The sequence below is a fragment of the Mus musculus genome, chromosome 4, assembly GCF_000001635.26.
Source record: "Mus musculus strain C57BL/6J chromosome 4, GRCm38.p6 C57BL/6J".
Lineage (NCBI taxonomy): Eukaryota > Metazoa > Chordata > Mammalia > Rodentia > Muridae > Mus > Mus musculus.
The window spans coordinates 135,508,622-135,529,979 of NC_000070.6; the positions used below are offsets into that span (position 1 = coordinate 135,508,622).

The window sequence follows — 21,358 nt, forward strand, 5'->3', positions numbered from 1 at the left end:
TACATACATGCAATTAAAAAATAATAATATATCCGTGCTGTCTCCATCCAACCCCCTTTTCTCCAGATCTCCAAGCCCTGAAAGTTCTGGGTGTTTTCTGGCAAGCCTTTATTTAACTTATTCCTGGGCTTTGGTCTTCTCTTTTCTCACCACCAGGGGGCAGTAGCAGCTCAAGGCATCCCTAGCGTCTTCTCTCCACATCCCTCCTGCTTTTAAGTAGGACCCTGACAGTAAGCATTCCCGGTTACCTCCTGCAGCAATCTGCAGGTGGCCGTCAACCTCCCACCTCCCCGAGAAGGCAGCGGGGGAGGGGCGGGAGAACCTGGGGTCGGAACAACGGGGAGGTATACCAGTGAGGGGCCCTGGCAAGGCCCGCAGCCCTAGGCCTGGCTCTTCTGTTGTGAGTTGGATCTCGGAACTGTAGAGCAGATTTCGTCCTTTTAAACTGGTCACCTCAGGATTCTATGAAGCTGGCCCGCACACACACACACACACACACACACACACATTTTAAAAATCACAGGTGGCTTTCTTTACGATGATAAAAACTTATTCTGGCACTTTTCTTTCTTCTTTTCTTTCGCTCTTTCTTTGTTTCCTTCTTTCTTTCTCTTTCTTTTTTCTCTAGTTTCTCTGTATTGTAACTGTCAGGCTCTTTCCCCACTTGCTGTGCGGGTCCCCGTTGATCTGCTTTAATGACAGTGTATAAGTTGCCCACGTCCAGGGTGTTTGCAGCTCAGTTTCCAATAAAAAGAATAGTAGCTGTCACCAACCAATCCCTAGTATGTGGTAAAGCATTTTTAGATCGTATCGCCGCTCCCCCAGAACAATACTAAAAGAAGAGGGTTTAGTGTCTTCATTTAACATAAGAGGAAAACCGAGGCTTAGGGAGGCCAAGTGACCCACCCTGGGCCGTGCAGCCCCGGGTTTGCCACATAAGAGAGGCTCTAAATAAATATTTGCTGAATCAACGTCGAAAGAATTAGGCCTCAACCCAAAACCTCTCACTGTTTCCACACTGAGCCACGCCTGCCTTTGTGGCCTTCAAGGCTGTAAATTTGGTTGATGAAAGCCAGCATGCTTCTGGACCGACCTTGGCAAGACAGACTGCTCTCCAGGGAGGATAGCAAGTACTCTTTGCCGGGCTCCATCCCACATGGCAAGCTCTGATCCAGGAGCTGAAAGTACCCTGTGGGATCCTATCTCGTCTCCTGCCCATGGCTGACAGCGCGGCCTCCAGCCGGAACTGCAGGGTAGCACCAGATACAGGCGGAAACCACTCAGAAGTTTGGTTCCAAACTTTCCAGTGCGGTGGTGGCATCCGCTCGACGGGAAGCCTTTCACCGATGCCTTTGAAAGCATTTTTTATTTTGTATTTTTGCAGAAGCATGGCTCCTCTACGGAGATCCCAGTGTCCCCTCACCCAGGAGCCTTTGAGAGTGGCCACTTGTCCTTTGCGGCCACGATTTCCTCGTCTGCGACGTTGAGAGTTGGGATTGTGCAATTACCGAGGCGTTATATAATCCCCATGTCCTAGGCACAGAGAACCCACTCCTTCCTCGCTCCGTGCCCATCTCATTTTTCCTGGGGGGGAAAATGAACACAGAGAAGCAACGCGCCTGCGCGGCATCACCCAGTAATTTAGTGAGGCAACGCGAGTTAACAACAGATTTGAAACCTCCCCTGCTTAAGACAGGAGCCACACACGCCCTGTGCCGAGCCCACACCCGATCAGCTGCTCACCTTGGAGCAGTGACCCACTTAGCCCTGCTTTAACATGACACCCTCTGAGGCAGGCACTCACCTCTGCTGCAGCTGAACCCCAGGCCCAGTTCACATTCCCTGTAAAGAATCCCACTCCTGCAGTGCCAGTGTGGTAGCTGGTGTGTGTGTGGTGTGTGTGTGTGTGTGTGTGTGTGTGTGTGTGTGTGTGTTAAAGGTACTCACTTCCAGAACTGACTCTCTTAGCTTGTCCCCTGAACTCTGCTCTCAAGCTATGGCTCACATGTCCCCCTCAGACTTTTGTTTTGAGGCAGGGTTTCTCTGTGTAGCGCTGGCCCTCCTGGAACTCGCTCTGTAGACCAGGCTGGCCTGGAATCCACAGAGATCCACCTGTCCCTGCCTTCTGAGTGCTGGGATCAAAGGCTTGTGTCACTACCCACAAGAATCTCACCACAGGGAGGATGAGGGTCCAGCACAGGCGTGTGTCTAAATTGGCCACTTGGATTGCTAGAACTAAACTTTATGATTGGTTACAAACATGTAGCTAACTTAGCATTCACGAGGGGATATGGCTCTAGGTGACACAGCCCCCTGGACACTTCCTTCCCTGTCACCCAGCTTCTGCTCCGTCATACTCAGCTTACTAAGCTAAGCAGCTGTAAGGGCCCCGCCTGCATCTGCTTCTTCCCCTTAACAATTAGGATGTTATGCTGGATCAGCTCTTCCTGGGGGGGAGATTGCAGGATGCCAAATTTGATGCCTTCCACGTGAATGAACACGCGCTGGTAGAACCCGGACACTGTGTCTTGTGGGTTGCGGGGTGAGGGTGGGAGGGAACTTAAGTTCCATGGTGAAAGGACTGGAGAAATGGCTCAGTGGTTTAGAGCATTTGTGGCCCTCATACAAGACCTGGGCTCGATTCCCAGCACCCATATGGTAGCTCGTAAAATGCACGATGAAATTGTGCGGCAATTCCAGCACTTGGGAGGCTAAGGCAGGGCAGTCAGCCACTCACGCTCATCCTTGGTCATATAGTGAATTTGAAGACCAGCCAGGGACATAGAAAAGCACTTCAGAAACAAACTAGCCAGCCAACTAAGCTGGTAGTTCTACAGGAGATCTACCCTGCCAGGCAGAAGCCAGGGTTTAAATGCGGTGAAACCATTTAAGGTTAGAGGAACTCAGAATTCATGATATTAGATGGAAACCACAGTAGGTAGGAAGCCATGCCTGGCTCTAGGCTCTACAGTCCCACCTCCCCCGACAAGACTGAGAAGATACTCAGGCCCGGGGTCTACATGCCAGCTCCCTCGTGACCTCTTCAGGCCCATCCCTAGGTCAGGTGGACAGGGGTCATCTGCCACTCCTCACACCTGCAGAGACTGCCAGTCCAATGGGCGCTCTAAGGGCTGCTCCACCAAGTGTCACCCGCGGTGTGTGCTGGCCGAGAGGAGGGGAACACGTCTGACACCCATCGCTTGCTCAGTACCGTGCCCGCAGGTGGCCCTGGCTCCGAGGCTCTGCGGCTGTGGTGGGCAGTTACTTCTACTCGGGTTATTTGGTTTTCGCCTTCTGAGGTGTCTCATCTAAGAGATTGAGGGGATGGCTGGGTCCTGCCCCACTTCTGGCAGCTTCCCAGGGATCCTTTGCACGGGGTTCTTTCTCTTGTGCCCGTGGAGTCCCCTGGTGGTTTTGGGGCCTGATAATGAGAAGGAAACCCAGCTCTTCCCTCCACTGGAGCCTCGGCTGCTTTCTCCGCTGTAAACATTCCTGCAGCAGCCGATTTCGATGACCACGGTCAGGGTTTTAAATGGCCCCCGTCACAGGCCAGCTCCAGCATGCTTCAACCCCAAAGACGCTTCTCTTACACCTTCGTGGAGAGTAAATTGCGTCCCCACAGGCTAAACGGTGACAGCCCTATTCCCATGTGCCCTGGACCATAGCTGTTTTGCAGTCTGACCCAGCTGATGGATGCCCAGTAAAGTTGTCAGATTTAGCAAAGACAAATACAGGTGCTTAGATAAATTAGAATTGCAAATAGGTAATTATTTTTAGCACAAGAATGTCCCAAATACTTCATGGGCTATACTTAAGCAAAAACAGCTAGTTGTTGTTTGTGATTCTAATTTAACTGGGTAGGTGGAGACAGAGCAGTGGCTGTGTGCAGAGAGACCAGGAGCGAGAGGAGAGAGAGAGGAGAGCGAGAGAGAGAGCGAGAGAGAGAGAGAGAGAGAGAGAGAGAGAGAGAGAGAGAGAGAGAGAGAGTGAGAGAGAGAGAGAGAGGAGAGAGAGAGAGAGAGGAGAGAGAGAGGTGTCTTCCCTGCCCACTTGCACCTGTGAGGTCATATATCAGGGGCTGGAGAGATAGTTTAGCAGTTAGAGCGATTGCTCTTGCAGAGGACCTGGGTTCAATTCCTAGCGTCTACCTGGCAGCTCACAACTGTTTATAACTCCAGTCCCAGAGGATCCAATTCCTTCCTCTGGCCTCCATGGGCATGCAGGCACACACGTGTTCCACATCCATACAAGCAGGCAAAGCGTTTTCATGCATCAGCGCTATGACTAGTGACACTACAACTCCTGCTGCAGATGGGGACCTGGAACCTCACTAGGATCCCAGCACCTCAGGTTTGCAGATAAGGAGACTAAGGCCCAGTGAGGAGACTCACTGAAGATGGTGGAGCTGAGCAGCACTGAGAACAGACTTTCCAATTTACAACCCTGGGGACGGGCGTTTCCTTATCCTCTCAGTCTCATCTGAGAGGCAGTTGGTGTCCGTGGTTGGAAGACTCTATCCCGAGTCTGGCTAGGTCTTTGCCCGTTGTGCAACATTAGGACATCTATCTCCCTTTTGATCCTGTCTTCTCAGTGAGCCGGTCATTGTAATGTCTCAGTGTGCTACTGGGGAAAAGTGTGCAAACTGCGCCCTGGGAAACTGACCTGCCTGCAGTATCTTGCTCCTGATTCTTGGCCTGGGAGGCTGAGCCCTCTGCTCTTCTTCTCACTACCTACCGTGTGTGTGTGTGTGTGTGTGTGTGTGTGTGTGTGTGGTATGAATGTGTGTATGTATATGTGTGTATGAGTATATGTGTGTGTATGTCTCACTTGTGTGTGTGTCTCGCCTGTGTGTGTCTCACCTGTGTGTGTGGGGTGTGTATATGTGTGTGTCAGTGTGTATGTGAGTTGTGTATGTCTCACCTGTGTGTGTCACCTGTGTGTATGTGGTGTGTGTGTGAGTATATATATATGTACATATGTGTGTGAGTGTATGTGTGTAGTATGTGTGTATGTGTGTGAGTATATATCTATGTACATGTGTGTGTGAGTGTATCTGTTTGTTTATATGTGTTTGTGGTGTGTGAGTGTGCCACACATCTGTTCTAAGATCTTGCTAACAACAACTTTGCCTCTCTTCTTTATAGTCAACTCCAGTCACTCTCTCCCCACTTTTCAGATTGGAAAGTTCTGGAAGGCACCAGTGGTCCATCAAGCTCCCTGCCTGGATGAAGCAGCCAGGACAGGAGAGTTAGGATGTCTTTGGCTTTACAGAGTGGCACTAGCAAACTCTGCACTCAGGGCTTACTGCTTGCTGCTGTGGCCCCCACATGGCTGGCTTCTGGTTTTTTAGGTAGCTTTGGTGACAGGCCCACTTCCGAGAGCACTCGCCGTGTAGTCAGCATTTGGACTTTGGACAAGTTCATCTGCATGTGCCTCCTTGGTGAAACAGGGACTGTAATCCCTTCCTTGTTGGGTGGTGGTGAAAATGAGATTAGCCTTGAACAGCTCCCAGCAGCGGGCAGGACCAGGAAGCCCTGTGCGACGATGAAGCATCTCCTCTTTTCTTGTCACCTGTTCCCCAGGCTTTTGACAACACTGCTATCCCCTTAGTAACGAGCACCAGAAAGGAGCTGGAAGCTTCTGGAAGCTCACGTAGCTTGTGCTGGCTCCGAGCACAGCTTCTGCTGCCTGCTCCCCAATACCCCAACTTCAAGCTACCCTCGGGCCCCATGGGTGCCTCATTTTGTCTCCAAGTTCAAGATGGCCTCGTCTGGAATGAAGATTGTTTTTGTTTCCTTTTGCTTTATAAACAGAAACACTCCCCAATTTCCCTTCTTAGAGGCCTCAGGAGGAAGCTGAGTCAGGTGGGGTGTGGTTACCGTAAAATCGGTCACCCTCCCCTCACCTCAGGCTTGGCTGCCCCAGTCCGAGAAGGCTGACATGCACACCAGTACATTTCCCTAATGACACGAAAACCAAAATCTCCCCAAAGCACTGTTGCCGTCGAACTCAGGATGGCACCTCTGTGGAAAGAGCAAGGGCTTTGGGAGACCCGGCCTGAGTTAGAACTCCGGCCCCTCCCATTGGTCACTGAGGTAGAGATTGGGCAAGTGAGGGAACTTCGAAGCCAGGCTGTCACTTCTGTTATGGTGGAGCCTGCTTGTAGGATTAGAGGGAGGCTTAGCGCTAATGGATGGAAGACTGGTGGAAAAGCATGCTGAAGTTGCCGTGCCCAGTGACACTGCATTCTTGTCCTTCTCAGGATGACGTCCCGGGCCCTGGGTTCTACAATGTCATCCACCAGTCTCCAGTGTTCAGCAGTGCCTCTCTTTCCAAGAGAGGAACGTGCACTTTTCCCTCCACGGTGAGAGCCCCGGGGCGTTGACCGGTCAGTAATTTCCCCTGTTCACTGCATAATGACACGTTGGGCAGCTGTCCTTTCTCTCCAACCACCCCTGTCCTGATTAAGACAGCAGCCACTTCCTGTGATTTCACAAAGGTAAATCTGACCCTGTGACCTTACGCCGGTCGTCTCCATGGATGCGTGTGGACGAGGTAGGAAGAAAAACTAGGCCTTAGTTGTCCATCGAAAGAAGCAGGTGTCTTCCCGAGGCTTTGAGGCATGCCGGGAAAACTGCTGTGGCTTTCCCTGAAAGGAAAATGATTTTTAACACTTGCTTCATATAACTGGGTTGTTCAAATCATTGGGAATTTGGATGAAAAAAAAACAAAAAACAAAATACAAACAACCCTAGGAGTACAATTAGATGGCTCTGCCAAAGCCAATGGCCAGAGCTGGATTGCTGAGATCCACGTGGTAGGAGAGAGCTGACCTCTGACCTCCACATTCTCTACACTGGACTCAGGGCATAGATATTACTCCCTCACAGTAAGGAGAGAGACAGAGAAACAGAGAGACACACAGAAAGACAGACAGACAGACACATGCACACACACACATGCACACAGAGAGACAGAGATAGAGACAGACAGACAGACAGACACAGTGACAGAGAGGCAGTAAAGAGAGAGACAGAGAAACAGAGACACACAGAAAGACAGACAGACACGTGCACACACACATGTACACACAGAGAGACAGAAACAGACACACAGTGACAGGCAGATACACAGAACAAGGGAGACAGACAGACATACACAGAGAGAGACAGAGACACACACACACAGAGACAGAGGGAGAACACACAGTCCGAGAGAGAGAGAGAGAGAGAGAGAGAGAGAGAGAGAGAGAGAGAGAAATTGGGGGAAGAGAGCACACACACATGGGGCCTGAGACACGGGAATCTTCCTGTTCCTTCCTGGGACTCCATCTTTGTCGAGGACTCTTGCAGTCAAGCATAGAAATGCAACAGCCCTGACCCTGAGCAGACGTGAGTGAAGACTGTGTTCTTCTGCCTTCTGTTTTGGTGTGTAAGCAGAGGATGGCACTCAAGGCTCTTACCACTAAGCTACAGCCTCAGCCTTAAGGGAAGCAAGGGCGGGAAAGAGCCAAGCCAGAGCAACGTTGCCTGAGGTGGAGCAGCGTCGGCGAAAAGCAGGGTCAGAGACTAACATCAATAGAATGCGTGTGCCTGCCTGTCCCTGTAAAGGCTGGGACAGTTCTTACATAGATGGATACAATGCCTGACACCAGGGATCATTTTCTTATTAATCTCACACAAAGGGACCATTTAGGGCCCACCAAACGCGGCCACCTCTTGCTGGGGGTTGGGTTGGTTTGCAGTGGGGAATTTTCAGGAGCAAACTGACTTTGGAGTGAAGGCTCATGGTCTCGGAGCCCTCAGCAAAGTCACAGGATAGCCAGGTCTTTAGCTCCGCGTCAGGAGAAAGACCCCAAAGCAACCATCCAGGTGCCACGTCACAATGCCCCAGCATTGGCCACAGGCCTGGGGACCTAATCCTGACTCAGCCGTGGAGCCTGAATGTGACCTCAAGCACGCCACCCTTCAACATACCAGTTGCCTCAGAGACTCCCTGGAGGCTCTGAGCGAATTGCAGTGAGAAAGACTTTGAAATTGCTGAGCAGTGTAAACAAGCAGGAGCTAGCTAGCTCTGTCAGTACCAGAGTCACCCTTCAGACTGCCCAAAGCGCCTGGCTTCTCTCTGAGAACTCCTCTGGCCGACTGTACACTACTACCCTACCATGAAGGGTCTGGATTAGTGCCCAGTGGATCAGGACGCTGCCAGGCTTCACTGGCCATGACTTTTGAGTGGTTTAACTAACTCTTCACCCAAGAGAGAAGGCCCTGGTAGATCAGAGTGTTACACAATCCAATCAGGTCTTTCACCTCTTTAAAAAAAAATGACCCAGAAGAAAGGAGAGGGGGGACGTCTCTCCCTTCGCTGGCCCTAAGATTCAGCTTTATATTTCTTGTTTTAAATACAAGGCTTGTTTTTAACTATGTGTGTTGAGTCGGGGGAGGGACGGAGAAGCTAAGGCACAAAGGAGTTGCAGATACCTGCAGAGGCCAGCAGAGGGCACCAGGTCCCTAGAAACTGGATGCTTGATGTGGGTGCCAGGAATAGAGTCCAGGCCCTCTCCTGAAGTGCTAGGATGTCTGAGCCCCAGCCTTACACTTGTAAATGTGTGAGTTCCTTGGGACGGGGGTCCTAAGGGTTTGTAATACCTGGCTGCAGCCCACATTGTCCAACCTCAATGAGAGACAGAGAGCCTTTCCCCCACTTCCGGATCCGGAGACTCAGGGAATTCAAGCCTCCCGCCTCAGAGGGAGATCATAAGAGCCCAGGAGGAATGTGTTCAGGGTGAGGCCACCCCGAAATGTCCGTGGGCTTATAAACGCGACACACTTCCTCATGACTGTCATGGGGACAACACCCAACCTTTTGTCACCCCTCAAAGTTCAAATGATATAAAGCACCCACCTCACTAAGGCATTCCGAGTTTTTATTCTAGAATCTTCTACAACCAGGAAGCTAAATGAGGCAGATGGGTGGGGACTTTGGTGGCCTTTCTGGGTTGCCACTGCACAGTGGATTTCATATGTGTTGGGAGAAGTTCTCCAGTGGCAGCATGGGGTCGAGTGGAGACCACAGGCCTGACAGAGAAATGCAGGGGAGTGGGTGTTGCCAACACTAATCCTGTTATGGTACCTCAGCGAACTCGGTGTCACTGGAAAGTTTCTAGAACACCCCACCCCAGCCCCCAAACATAAAAGCAATAAATCTCTGAAGGCAAGAAAGACACCAGGATGGGAAAGAAACGCTCGCAATTTCTCTAGGGCAGAGCCCGCTGATCTCTCTTTTGGACGCCATGGCTGATCTTGGTCACCAGATGGAGGCAAGACTGCCTGGCTGAACGAACATGTCGGTCCCACACCACTTTACTAGCAGAGTTGAATTTCTTGGTAAAGGATTGGCCAAAAACCAAAGGCTGCTGCAGGTTTAGTCTTTGCTGCTGAGAACACTGGGGAGCGCCGCAACCAGAGCTTGGGTTTGAACCCGGGTTAGAATCAGACTAGCACAGCCTGGCTTCTGCCGAAACTCCTACCCTCATACCACCGTGGAGAGCCACCCCCACGAGCCCTCTCCCCTGTGTGTATGTGGCTATTAACCTCCACGGAATGGAGAATCCCCACGGCAGTGTTCCCGAGCCTTTCACTGTAAAGCCATGGGAACGCTCTTGTTTTATCAGACTCTAATACCAGCCACGCTGTCATAGGGCAAAGAGATGTTATCATCGAGTTTCTGTGACTTTTGCCCCCATTCATTTGGCAAACACGAATTGTGTTTGTTTTTGAACTGAAAATACTTTATTGTGCTCTCCCGGAAGGGATGGGATCGGTTCTGTTGAAGCATAGGTCTTTTAGGGTTTTATTGCTGTTTATTTGCTGTTGGTCTGGGTGATAATTATTTATTTATTATTTTTGAGACAGTGTCTCACTGTGTAGCTCAGGCTGGCCTCAAATTTGCAGTCACCCTGTCTCTGCCTCCTGAATCCTGAACCACACGTGTGTGCCACTAAACCCGGCAAGAACACAGTAGGGAGAGGAGGCGTGAGCAAGCGGCCTTCTCTGAGCCTCCCTGTCCCTCCCTGAAGCAGCTCCATGAGAACGCCATGGAGAGCAGTCTTACCTTTCCTGTCTCGGGAGTCACCCCACAGCTGATGAGGCGGGCGTAGTGGTGGGGCACAGGACACTGTGAAAATGTGACGCCAGGAAAGTCACTCTCTCCAGGTCCCAAACAGGTGACGAATACTTTGAGTTAGTTTACAGAAGTTGGAACAGGTCTGAACTTGCATTTCCCAAGATTGAGCCCTCAAAGCTCGAGGTCTGATTACCCCTGGCACCTGCTACGGTCTCGCCTCTTAAGGAAAAACATGCTTGTAAGCTGGGCATGGTGGCTAGTGCCCCACACCCCGGCACTCCCAAAGCGAGGCAGCAGGAAGGCTCCAAGGCTGAGGCTAGCCTATGTAAGGCTGAAGCTAGCCTGAGCTATATACAGTGAGCTCTAGGTCGACTTGGGCTACAGACTGAGGCCCTGTATCAACAAATAATCAGACAAACAAGCAAACCAACAAGCAAATAACAATGGTCAGGGACCTTTGCTTTTGACCTGTCTTTCCCGGCCCCTGGGTCGATTGGCAATGCTAATCCTCCTCCTCTTCCTCAGTGTGCCCGGCTGGGCCCCATCATTTCTAAAAATCCCGCTGCCAACGCGTATACCATCCGGTCAGACTTGGCTTCCAAGAAGGACTTCAGCAATTCCTGTTCCAGCATGTTCCAGCTGCCAAGCTTCATGAAAGTGGAAAAATCTGAAACCCCTGCCCCAAACCATTACAATGTAAGGTCACCGCTGCCCTTGTCCAGTGTCTGTGTGGAGAGGGTGGGCTGCCAACGGGGCAGGGAGGGGCTCAAGGCATGGGGAAACAGGATTTTTTTTTTTTTATTGTAAGTACACTGTAGCTGTCAGACACTCCAGAAGAGGGCGTCAGATCTTGTTACAGATGGTTGTGAACCACCATGTGGTTGCTGGGATTTGAACTCTGGACCTTCGGAAGAGCAGTCGGGTGCTCTTACCCACTGAGCCATCTCACCAGCCCGGGGAAACAGGATTTTAACACCGGAGGTCAGACAGTGAGCATTTATGAGCATGCTGGGGCAGGGGCGGGGTGACCGTGGTTGCAAGAATCTGAATCGTAGGTAACGATGGTGGGTGGCAGGGGCTTCAAGAAGCCCGCTTCTCCCACTCACCCCTGTGTAGACTAGTGTGTCAGGGACGCGATTGTCCCCTGGCATAGCAGGTATATACATACGTACTGCTTCAGCCACCGACATTATTCCTTTACTTTTTAGAATCTGATAAGATAAAACCCAGCTTCTTTTTATTATCTGAAAGTTGCCAATGTTCCGGATGCTGCTGGCTTTGGTTGTGAGACAAGATCTCACTATGTAACTTTCACTGTCCTGGAACTTGCTGTGTAGTCAAGGCTGGCCTCGAATGAGCAGAGATCTCTACCTGTCTCTGTCTCCTCAGTGTTGAAATGAAAGGTGTCTGGAATGGTGTGTGTGTGTGTGTGTGTGTGTGTGTGTGTGTGTGTATTTACATGTGAACTCAAATGTGTGTGAGGGAGCAAGTATCTAAGTGTGTTGACGTGCACACAAGCTCCAGTGTATGTGCTAACATTGGTGCTCTAGGCAGAATAGGGTGAGTGGGAAAGGGTACCTGAAGGAAGTTTGGGCTCAGGTCTCCATTTTGCCACTATCTATGCCTTGCCTATGCTCCACCAGTCTTTTCAAGACTCAGTTTGTTGATCTGTAGAATGGGGGGGTATATGTGTTTGTCTACCAGATTTGATGAAGATACTCAGTAGGAGAACCTAGGTTAAGGAATGAGAGCAGCACCTGGCACAAAGGCCTGCGCAATAGCCCTCAGGGGAGCGGGGGAGCTGTCCTTGGTTAGTCATGGGGTCTGTGGCGCCACAACGGTAAAATAAAATCAATGACGTTTGTCTTGGGAGGCTGTGGGGGAAAGTCAGGCAGACCACAAACCCATGCGAAAGCTCTGAAGTCAGGGTGTGGCCCACACAGAATTCTGGTGAACTTGGCGAAGGGCTGCTTTTCAAAAGCCTGCTCTCAGATACCTCATTCTCGAGGGCCTCTCTTGAAAGACGGTCTGTAAGTCACCATTATCCACATGGCTTCTGCCCACTCTGTGTGAGTAAGCTGGTCAACTGTAAAATGCGCAGAGCGGAGGACAGGGCGGCAGCAGGGAGAGGGGAACTACCAGGTTAGGACTTGGCAGTAGCAAATTGATGGAGGACAGCTGGGTCATTTAGAAATTTCTAGTAGCAGTGTACAGAGCTAAAAAGGAACAGGTGAAGTTAACTTGGTAATATAGCTCACTTAACCCAGCAGATCCAAGATGTCCTTGTTTTGACACCAATCACACAGAGATGATAGGCGATTACTAATGAGCCATCTCGAGGGGAGTCTTTGCAGTCTGGTGTGTATCTGCTCTATGCAGCCTGCCTTAAGTTTGGATCAGTCAAGTTTCCAGGGCTGATTGTGGATACTCTCTTGGTCATGCTGTTCTAGAATGTTCCCCTGGAATAGCTGGACCCTAATGATGACCACGTGATGGTGGCAGCAGGGGTTTGCATGGGCGGAGTCAGCTGGACCTCCAATCACAAAGTCCTTGCATTCATTCCTCACAGAACACTGTATTTAATGGATCGCCTGATTCCGGCTCACAGTAGGAGATGCTAAGATGTGTATGGGGAGAGTGTGGAGGTATACCTGCCTTCAGTTTCCCAGCTTAGTGTTTCCACACACTCGTACATATACAGGAACACCACATACACATATGCAGAGAGAGAGACAGAGAGGAGAGACAGAGAGACTGAGAGAGAGGAGAGAGACAGAGAGAGAGACACGCACACACAGAGAGACGAGAGACCGAGAGAGACAGAGACAGGAGAGAGAGGGACAGAGACAGACAGACAGACAGAGAGACCAAGGAGAGAGAAAGACAGAGACAGACAGACAGACCAAGGAGAGAGAGAGACAGAGACAGGAGAGGGACAGAGACAGACAGACAGACAGAGAGACCAAGGAGAGAGAAAGACAGAGACAGACAGACAGACCAAAGAGAGAGAGAGACAGAGAGAGGGGAGAGAGAAAGAGAAAGAGAGAGAGAGAGAGAGAGAGAGAGAGAGAGAGCTAGCTTTAAGGGAGATAAACATTTGGAACCTGAGAAGGTAGGTACAGTTTGGGGGTTGAAGTACCTATGCCCTTTAGACTGAGTAGTCAGAGAAACATCAGAGGCTGAGACCCACGATTGGAGGGAAGTCCAGAGGGAAGAGCATATGCAAAGGTCCTGAGACAGGAAAGGAGTTGGTTCATCAGGGACTGTAGGGTCAGAGGGTGATCTGAGCCAGGAGGCTGCAAGAGGAAAGAGAGCACACAGGCAGACAGTGGCTATCTCAGTCTATCCCTGAAGATCCCAGGGAGAGTTTGGGCTTGTTCTCTGTGCCCTGGGAGACTCCCGATGGGCAGCGAGAAGGGTAGGACATAACCTGAGGAAGATTCTAGAACACCTCCTCCAGCCTGCACTGTGGGTTCTGAGACGCGACGATTCAGGTTTTCAGGAGAAAGGAAATGTGTGTCTAGGAGTGATCTGCACAGGAGCAAGGCATTCAGAGAGAGCCAGGCCACCTGGGAGCCAGGCTCAGCTCTGTCACTGTGAGCACCCCTCTGTGTCCTAGGTTGCAGCAGAAGGGTGACATAGCTCGAGCCAGGCCTGGGTGCTTCCAGTCCTCTGTGCACATCCTTATGCTTCCCCATAGGGCTTGTGATAAATGTCTCTCATCGAACAAATGGCCTCTGGGCCCATGCAGCTGTGAGTCTGCAAATGACCAAGATCCAGAATAGAGTTGTTTCTTTCTGCCAATTCATGCATGTTGTGTGTGTGTGTACACTTGTGTGTGCACATGAGGGTGTTTTCCTCAGTTGCTGTCTATCTTAGATGGTGATGGTGATGTTTTTGAGAAAGGGTCCTTGGTGACTGGCAGGCAAATAAATCTCAGGGATCCTCCAGACTCTGCCTTCCCAAGATGTGGGCCACTGTGTCTTTCGTTTGTTTGGTTTTGTCTTTTGGGTTTTTTTTTGTTTTTTGTTTTTTTTCGAGACAGGGTTTCTCTGTGTAGCCCTGGCTGTCTTGGAACTCACTCTGTAGACCAGGCTGGCCTTGAACTCAAAACCCGCCTGCCTCTGCCTCCCAAGTGCTGGGATTAAAGGCGTGCACCACCACTGTGTGTGTGTGTGTGTGTGTGTGTGTGTGTGTGTGTGTATGTATATATACATATATATATTCACTGTCTTCAGACACAGCAGAAGAGGGCACTGGATCCCATTACAGATGGTTGTGAGCCACCACGTGGTTGCTGGGAATTGAACTCAGGACCTCTGCAAGAGCAAGCAGTCAGTGCTTTTAAATGCGGAGCCGACTCTCCAGTCCATGTCTGACTTTTTGTGCCGAGGGCTGTGGATGTGAATTCGGGCTCTCATGCTGATGCAGCAATCCTTTTCATGACTAAGCCGTTTCTCCGGCTCCATGGAGCGCCTGGGCTTTGTTCATGATTGTTTTAAGGTGACACATTTATACTTTGAATAATATACAATTAAGCCCTATGGAAATCCAGGAAGCAGAGATATAGAGTAGATTTTTCTTACAATTATACTTCTCGTTCTTAAAAATGTTTATTTTTTAAAGTGTGTGTGTGTACAGTGTGTGTGTGTGTGTGGGGGGGTGTATGCTTGTATACCTTAGTGCAGATGCCCTTGGAGGCCAGACCATCCATCCATCCCATGAAGCTGGAGTTACAGGCAGTAAGAAAGGAGCCACTTGGTGTGGGTGCTGGGAATTGAACTCTGGTCCTCAGCAAGAGCAGTATGTGCTCTTAACTGCTGAAGTCTCTCTCACCCCATGCCAACTCCCTTAGAATGTGGGTTCCCAGGGCAAATGCAAATGTCACCAACAGCCAGATGCAATTTCTTCAGGGGCTTTACACATGTCTGCGCACGTGCACGCGCGCGTGCACACACACACACACACACACACACACACACACCACCCCCTTCAGTTTTGAAGTCACCCTGTCAGGGTCCAGGTGGATTTTCTGCTCAGTCCATCTGGAGTTTCTCTCTCTGAGAGTTCACAACTCAGCTTTGTTCTGTGTTTACCTGCTGAGTGTTTTCTTAGTCTAATGGAGAAATCTTCCTGTGGACTCACAGGTATACAACAATGTTCCATTTTCCACAGGTTTCTGTCTGGGTAAAGAACAAAGGTGGGGAGCTGTTTTGTCTGCAGGAGACGCCCCCCCCCCCGCAGCTCCCCCCCCCCCCCAGCCCAGAGAACAATGGCGGGGACAGCAGGCAAGCAGCCCAAAAGCCATAATCCCGTTAGCCATGCTGTGCTCTGAGCAACTTGCCTGGCCTCAATCTTAGGTTCTCTTTTGGAGTCCTTTGCTGTGGCAGCTGTTATTATCTTCTCTCTAGGCCTGGTCCTCGCCTGTCCAGTAATTAGCCTGCCCATCTGGGCTTTGTGTAGGAACTCCCTGCATGCAACCTGCCATCGGGACCCTGGGAAAAGCTACATTCCTTGTGAGCACAAAACCAAAGTGCCACCTGCGTTTCTCAAGAAACTCTTTTTTTTTTTTTTTTTTTTTTTTTCTTTTTAAACAAAGAAGTACCCGGGAGAATCAAGCCCTCCCAGCCCCCAGCAAATAGTTTCACTCATTCGGCAAATATTTCCCAGCACTCTTGAACACAATTTTTTATTGCTTCTGTTATCTAACGAATACAGGAGACTGACTACAAATTGGTACTTCAAATATTTGTGATGCGTGCGTAATAGAAGAATGATCTCAGCCTCCCCCCACCCCCGAGACCCAGCCCCTCCCTCCTTATCATTTCTAGAGTTCTGAACCCATGGGACGCTCTCATGTGTATATGTCGTGGATCAGCCAAAATTCTTAATTTCTGGTCTGTCCAGAAAAGCAGAGAGAAGAGAGTGACTGCAGATTTGATTAGAATCTTGAGCGATAGGACTCCAGGCAATGCTGGATGCCTAGGTTAGAGCACTATTTGTTCAGGGAGAAATGCAGCCAGGGACCAGGTGGGGGACATGAGGACCTGTCCTGGAAAGGATTCAAAACAAAACAAAACAAAACAAAACAAAACAAAATGATGGCAAAGGAAATGAAAACACGCGCAACAGCATCACACACCCAGCCAAACCCTTCCCCCAAGCGCAGTGGGTGCAGCTGGCCCATGGTGCACAAGACTCCAGCACTGAGAAGAAACAAACCCGTAAACTTTCTCTGAAGGGTTTGTGATGTCCTTCCCTGCCCCCAACAATGCTCCAAAACAGAACAGGGATCATCGGGTGGATTTTACAGAGAGAGAAAAACTCAGGCTCAGAGAAACGAGACCATCTGAGCAGGGTCACACAGACTTGGCCAGGCTGGAGAGGGGCTATCGACCGAGGTCTTCAGGTTTCTCTCTTAGACTCCTAGCCGTTCTCTGGTTTCTCCGTGGTGTGCATGCGTGCGTGCGTGGGTGTGCACATGGTTTGTCACAGACCACTTGGACTTTGTAGATAAGGACACAGCCATAGCCACCTTTTGCAGTTCATGCCCACGCTCCATCCAAGAAGGACGGGTTGAAATTTGGCTTATATTTGCCACCTGTCCAGGCAGGGTGGCAGAGACAGAGAGCAGGCAGGCTCTGAGCATGCGGGTGGGTTTCCTCCCACACAGGCCTCCATCGCCTCCTGCAGACAGAAAAACAATGTCTGCGCTCGAGCCGGGTTTCTGTCGAAAACGCCGAGAGGATTCATACCCTCGTCGGCATCCGGAGGGCCAGCACCAGGTAAGCAGCCGCTTGGCTTTGCCCTTGACTTTGGGTTCCTGCTATGGCTTCGATGTTCTGGGCGCCCATCTCCCTGCAGGGCGCCTGTGCAGAAGAACCTTAGTTGTGGGGTTGGAGGCCGTGGAGACAGAGAAAGTGCTGAACACAGAGAGAGAGAGGATCGGGGATCCAGTGGCTCTGGGCATGTCCGCTAAGCGGCCATCTTGGCCTTAGTGGTCATGGCCTTTTGGGACCAGGCACGACAGCTCTGGGCAGCCAGGTGGAAAGGTGGCCTCAGCAGGCCACTAACAGGGAGGGAGAGAGAAGGTGACACTGCCTCAGAGGTCACTTCACCATCTAAATGACCAGGTGCTGGCTGCATTTATTCCACTGGGAGTGTTTCACCTGCCTGTGCCCATAGTCCCGATTTTCTCATATATGGAAGAAGATGCTCAGAGAGTTTACAAATACTTGTCCAGAATCGCAAGACACTAAATAGCACACCTGAGCCCAAAGGTGCCTGGCCAGACCCCTGCTTCCCTTCAGATACTTGGTGCCTTCTGGAACCAGAATCCAGGAACACATCTGAGCTTGCCTGTATTGTAGTCTTCTGTATTCCCAAAGGTGGCCATACCCCTGTGCGACCGCACTTCCGTCTCCAGAGCACTTGTCCTAGAGGATTAGTTCAGAGGGCTCCAGAATAGTCCACACAACCTGACCTCTCGCCAGCCTTACCCAGCCAAGCCTGGAACTTTGGGCCCCAGAACCCAGAGGAGGGGCAGGGAGGCGTAGGGTGTGGAGAAAATTGCAGGGCATGTCAGATTTCAGCAAATCCAGATTAAAGCCAGAAGATCAAGCTGAAGCTGAGTAACAAAACCAGTGCTAATTAGGAGGCTCAATGCAGCCACAATCCCCCCCCACTTGCACCATCCGCACAAAGCCCCTCCTTGTTTGTTTATACAGCGGAACAAAGCAGCACCCTTGGGGCTTAGCCAGAGGCCCCACCACGGGTCCCTGGGACAGGGCATCACAGACAGCACGCCCTCTCAGAGGCTCCTCAGCGTCCCCTGTAACAAAGAACAGAATAGGACCCAACTGCTCCGGAGCACGGGAAAGGGGGGGGGGGCAGGGCATTCCTCTTGTTCCCATAGAGGGCATCCAGCCTTCCTTCCCGATGCCCTGCCTGGAGACGACAGTGCTGACTCTTATAGCATCTTAGAGTTCTCTTCACCACTTAGTCAATAGAAAAGTCAAATCTGCTTAGAGAAAAAGTCAACCTCTCAGAAGACAGACGCTGGAAGGTAGCCTTAGGGGTGAGGCCAGCCAGAGCTGCAGAGCAAGACTTGTCTCTAAAACAGAAGGCCAGAACGAACACAGTCAGATCTACAGTGCTTTAGATCTTGTCCCTCTGATGCCACCACTCCTAAGATTGTTCCCACCTTTCTGGGTCCCACCAGTTCTACTGAATTTCTTTCCTGGTATGACCCCTCTCGGGCCCTGCCTCGCTCTGCCCTGATTTTGTCCTTTTCACGAAAGCACGGATGTCATGATGTCATATAGACTTTCAAGCTCTGTGTGTATGTGTATTCATGTATATCTTTAAAAATGTGTTAGTATGTGGCATCTCTGATCCCAATGGTTGGGAGACTGAGGCAGGAGAATCGTTATGAGTTTCTGTTTATTTAAGGTGGGTGGGGCAAAGTGCTTGCTCTTGCTGAGAACAGGCACAAGGACCTGGGCTCTATCACCAAGTGAAAAAGCCCTTTGGGAGGCAAAGACAGGGGGATCCTTGGAGCTTGCCAGTCAGCCAATCTGGCCAAACCTGGGACTCCAGGTTCAGTGAGAGATCATTCGATGATGACAATGACAATGATGACGATGATGATGATGTTGTGAGGGCTGACAAGATGGTCCATTGACCTGAGTTCAGTCCTCAGGACCAAATCTCTGACCTCCACGTGTGTGCTGTGGTAATCTGTAAATACACAATACGTGCCGTAAGTAAACAAATGGAAACAATTGTAAAAAAGCAGAGGGGGCGGGGGGGGGTGCTGGTGAGATGGCTCAGTGGGCAAGAGCACCCAACTGCTCTTCCGAAGGTCCTGAGTTCAAATCCCAGCAACCACATGGTGGCTCATAACCATCCTTAATGAGATCTGACTCCCTCTTCTGGAGTGTCTGAAGACAGCTACAGTGTACTTACATATAATAAAAATAAAATAAATTTAAAAAAAAGCAGAGGGGACTGAGGAGTGGACGTCTGGCCTCCACATACACCAGCACACACACACTAACACAAGCACACATACAGATAACTAAGAGTACACGCAAACAAAACTCCCAAGCCATGCACCAGTGGCCTTCGGGCACTTGAGAGTGTCACTGTGGAACTTGCCCTTCCCCTGCTGGCTTAGTCCCTGCAATGCTGCCTGCTCCCAGCATGCCCAGCGTCATGCCTAGAGCGCCGCCTCTGTTGAGTAGTTCCCCTAACTTGCGACTGATGGGAAGTCTGGAGCAAGCGAGCAGGTGACAGCCTTGGGGGGTGAGGCTGCTCCCTGTTCTCCAGCTCAGGCCATTCTCCCCTCCTTGGAGCTTTGTGGACAGATGAAGTGGATTTGATTTTGGTTTCTTAAGACAAGAGCAATGGGGCGCCGGCTCTAGGGCAGTGGTCCTCAGCCTTCCTGACACTGTGACCCCAACCATAACATTATCTCCGTTGCTGCTTCATAACTGTAATCGTGCCACTGTTGTGGGTCATAATGTAAATACCTGTGTTTTCAGATGATCTTAGGTGATCCCTCTGAAAGGGTCCTTTGATTCCCAAAGGGGTCTCGACCCACAGGTTGAGAAACACTGCTCTAGCGGAAACTAGACTTCCCCTCCCCCCCACGCAGCGGATTCTCAGGAATATTGTGCAGGGCCTCAGGCGATGACATAGTGGTTAAGAGCACTTGCTGTTCTTCCAGAGGACCCAGGTTCCCATCCCAGCACCCGTTTCAGTGGCTTACAGCTTTAGGGGATTCCAACCCTGAGAGCTCTGACCCCTCCGGGGAACTTTGTGCCCACATGCAAACAGAAACACCTAAAAATAATAAACTTAAAAAAATATTGCTTGGGGACTGAGAAGGTGGCTCCTCAGGTACTTGCAGTATAGGCACGAGGATCTGATATTAAATCCCTATTACCCATGTAAAAAGTTGGGTGTGGTCACACATGCACCCACAACTCCAGTGTTGTGTAGGGCAGAGACAAAGAAACTGCTGAGTTTTATTGGCCACAAGCCTGTCAGAGAGAGATCTCTGTTTGAAGGAAATAAGGCAGAAAGTGGTAGAAAGAACAAGAGAAGGGCACCTTTGGTCTTGTGTGCACACAGATGTGCATATCTGCACATGCATACCTGTATGCATAACAGACATAAACACACACACAGACATATACACACAGGCATATACATAGACATACACACATAGATACATAGATACATAGACACATGGACACATACAGAAAGACACATACACAGACATACAGACACACAGGCACACACACATACACACACTTTTCTCATTGGACATGTACAAACCGTGAAGATAACATTCAGCAATTGGAATCTCCCTGTCCCCAGAAGACTGGGTGTTCTTACTCTATTAAAGGGGAAGCTGTGTCAGTATGGGGTGTTCCTTAGGTGTCTGGCTGGCTGCAAGTCCTCTGGCTATTTAATTTCTGTCTCTGGTATTAACTGCAGGGTCCTGGGTATGGTTTGAAACAGTGAGACCCACCCTGCCAGGCTGCTCTGAGGCGGATGGGCTGAAGTCATTTCCCAAGTGGCAGGCCTGACTGTCGTCCCACACAGGCGACCTTCCCAGTTGATCTGCTGAGGTGACAGTGTCACCATGTCTGCTGTGAGGTGCCTGTGGTGGCAGACGCTGCTTTTCCCTGAACTGGGAAGTAACTCATCCCATGTCCATGTTCCTCTCTGTTCAGGGCATTACAATGTCAACGAGTCCCTGGTGAGGCAATCGCCAAAGTTCTTAATGTCCTGCTTCAAATCCAGAACTGGCCGTGGATTAAAGCCGACCTCAATAGGCCCGGGACCCGGTTACTACAACCCGAATGATCAAACCAAGATTCTGAAAAAATCTTACTTCCCGTGAGTCCTGCATTTTCTTTCTCTGGTAGCTCCAGGGGACCCTTGGAGGGACAGAATGGGAAGGGCACCACTTAACAGGACTCAGTCCAGGGTGGGATGGGGGTTGGGGCCGCCATGGTACAATGCTCAATTAGCCATCGGAGAGTATGTGACTTTAACTGAGTAGCACCTGTATTTGGAGTGTGCCTTCCCACGCCAGCACTAGAGTCACCGTCCTCCCAGCTCACATCTTCCCATAGAGACCCAGGTTTAGGGCTGCCAGGCTCTTTCTATGTCCCTCTTGAAGCTGGCTTCTCCTGGGGTCATGGAGGTTCCGCTTTTA

General features: G+C 50.5%; 1 protein-coding gene across 10 annotated transcripts in view; it reads left to right on the top strand.

Moving 5' to 3' along the window:
* The window catches only part of Stpg1 (sperm tail PG rich repeat containing 1), a 43,134-nt gene that overhangs the window by 13,952 nt on the left and 7,824 nt on the right, over positions 1 to 21,358 (top strand). For 9 of the 10 annotated variants that reach the window (XM_011250357.3, XM_017320458.2, XM_006539289.4 and 6 more), the window contains 4 exons: positions 6,263 to 6,364; positions 10,651 to 10,821; positions 16,799 to 16,910; positions 20,871 to 21,036. In XM_011250357.3, the coding sequence (XP_011248659.1) occupies positions 6,263 to 6,364; positions 10,651 to 10,821; positions 16,799 to 16,910; positions 20,871 to 21,036 (551 nt within the window). The remainder of the gene's footprint in view (positions 1 to 6,262; positions 6,365 to 10,650; positions 10,822 to 16,798; positions 16,911 to 20,870; positions 21,037 to 21,358) is intronic. The other variant, XM_017320457.2, reaches the window with a different exon arrangement.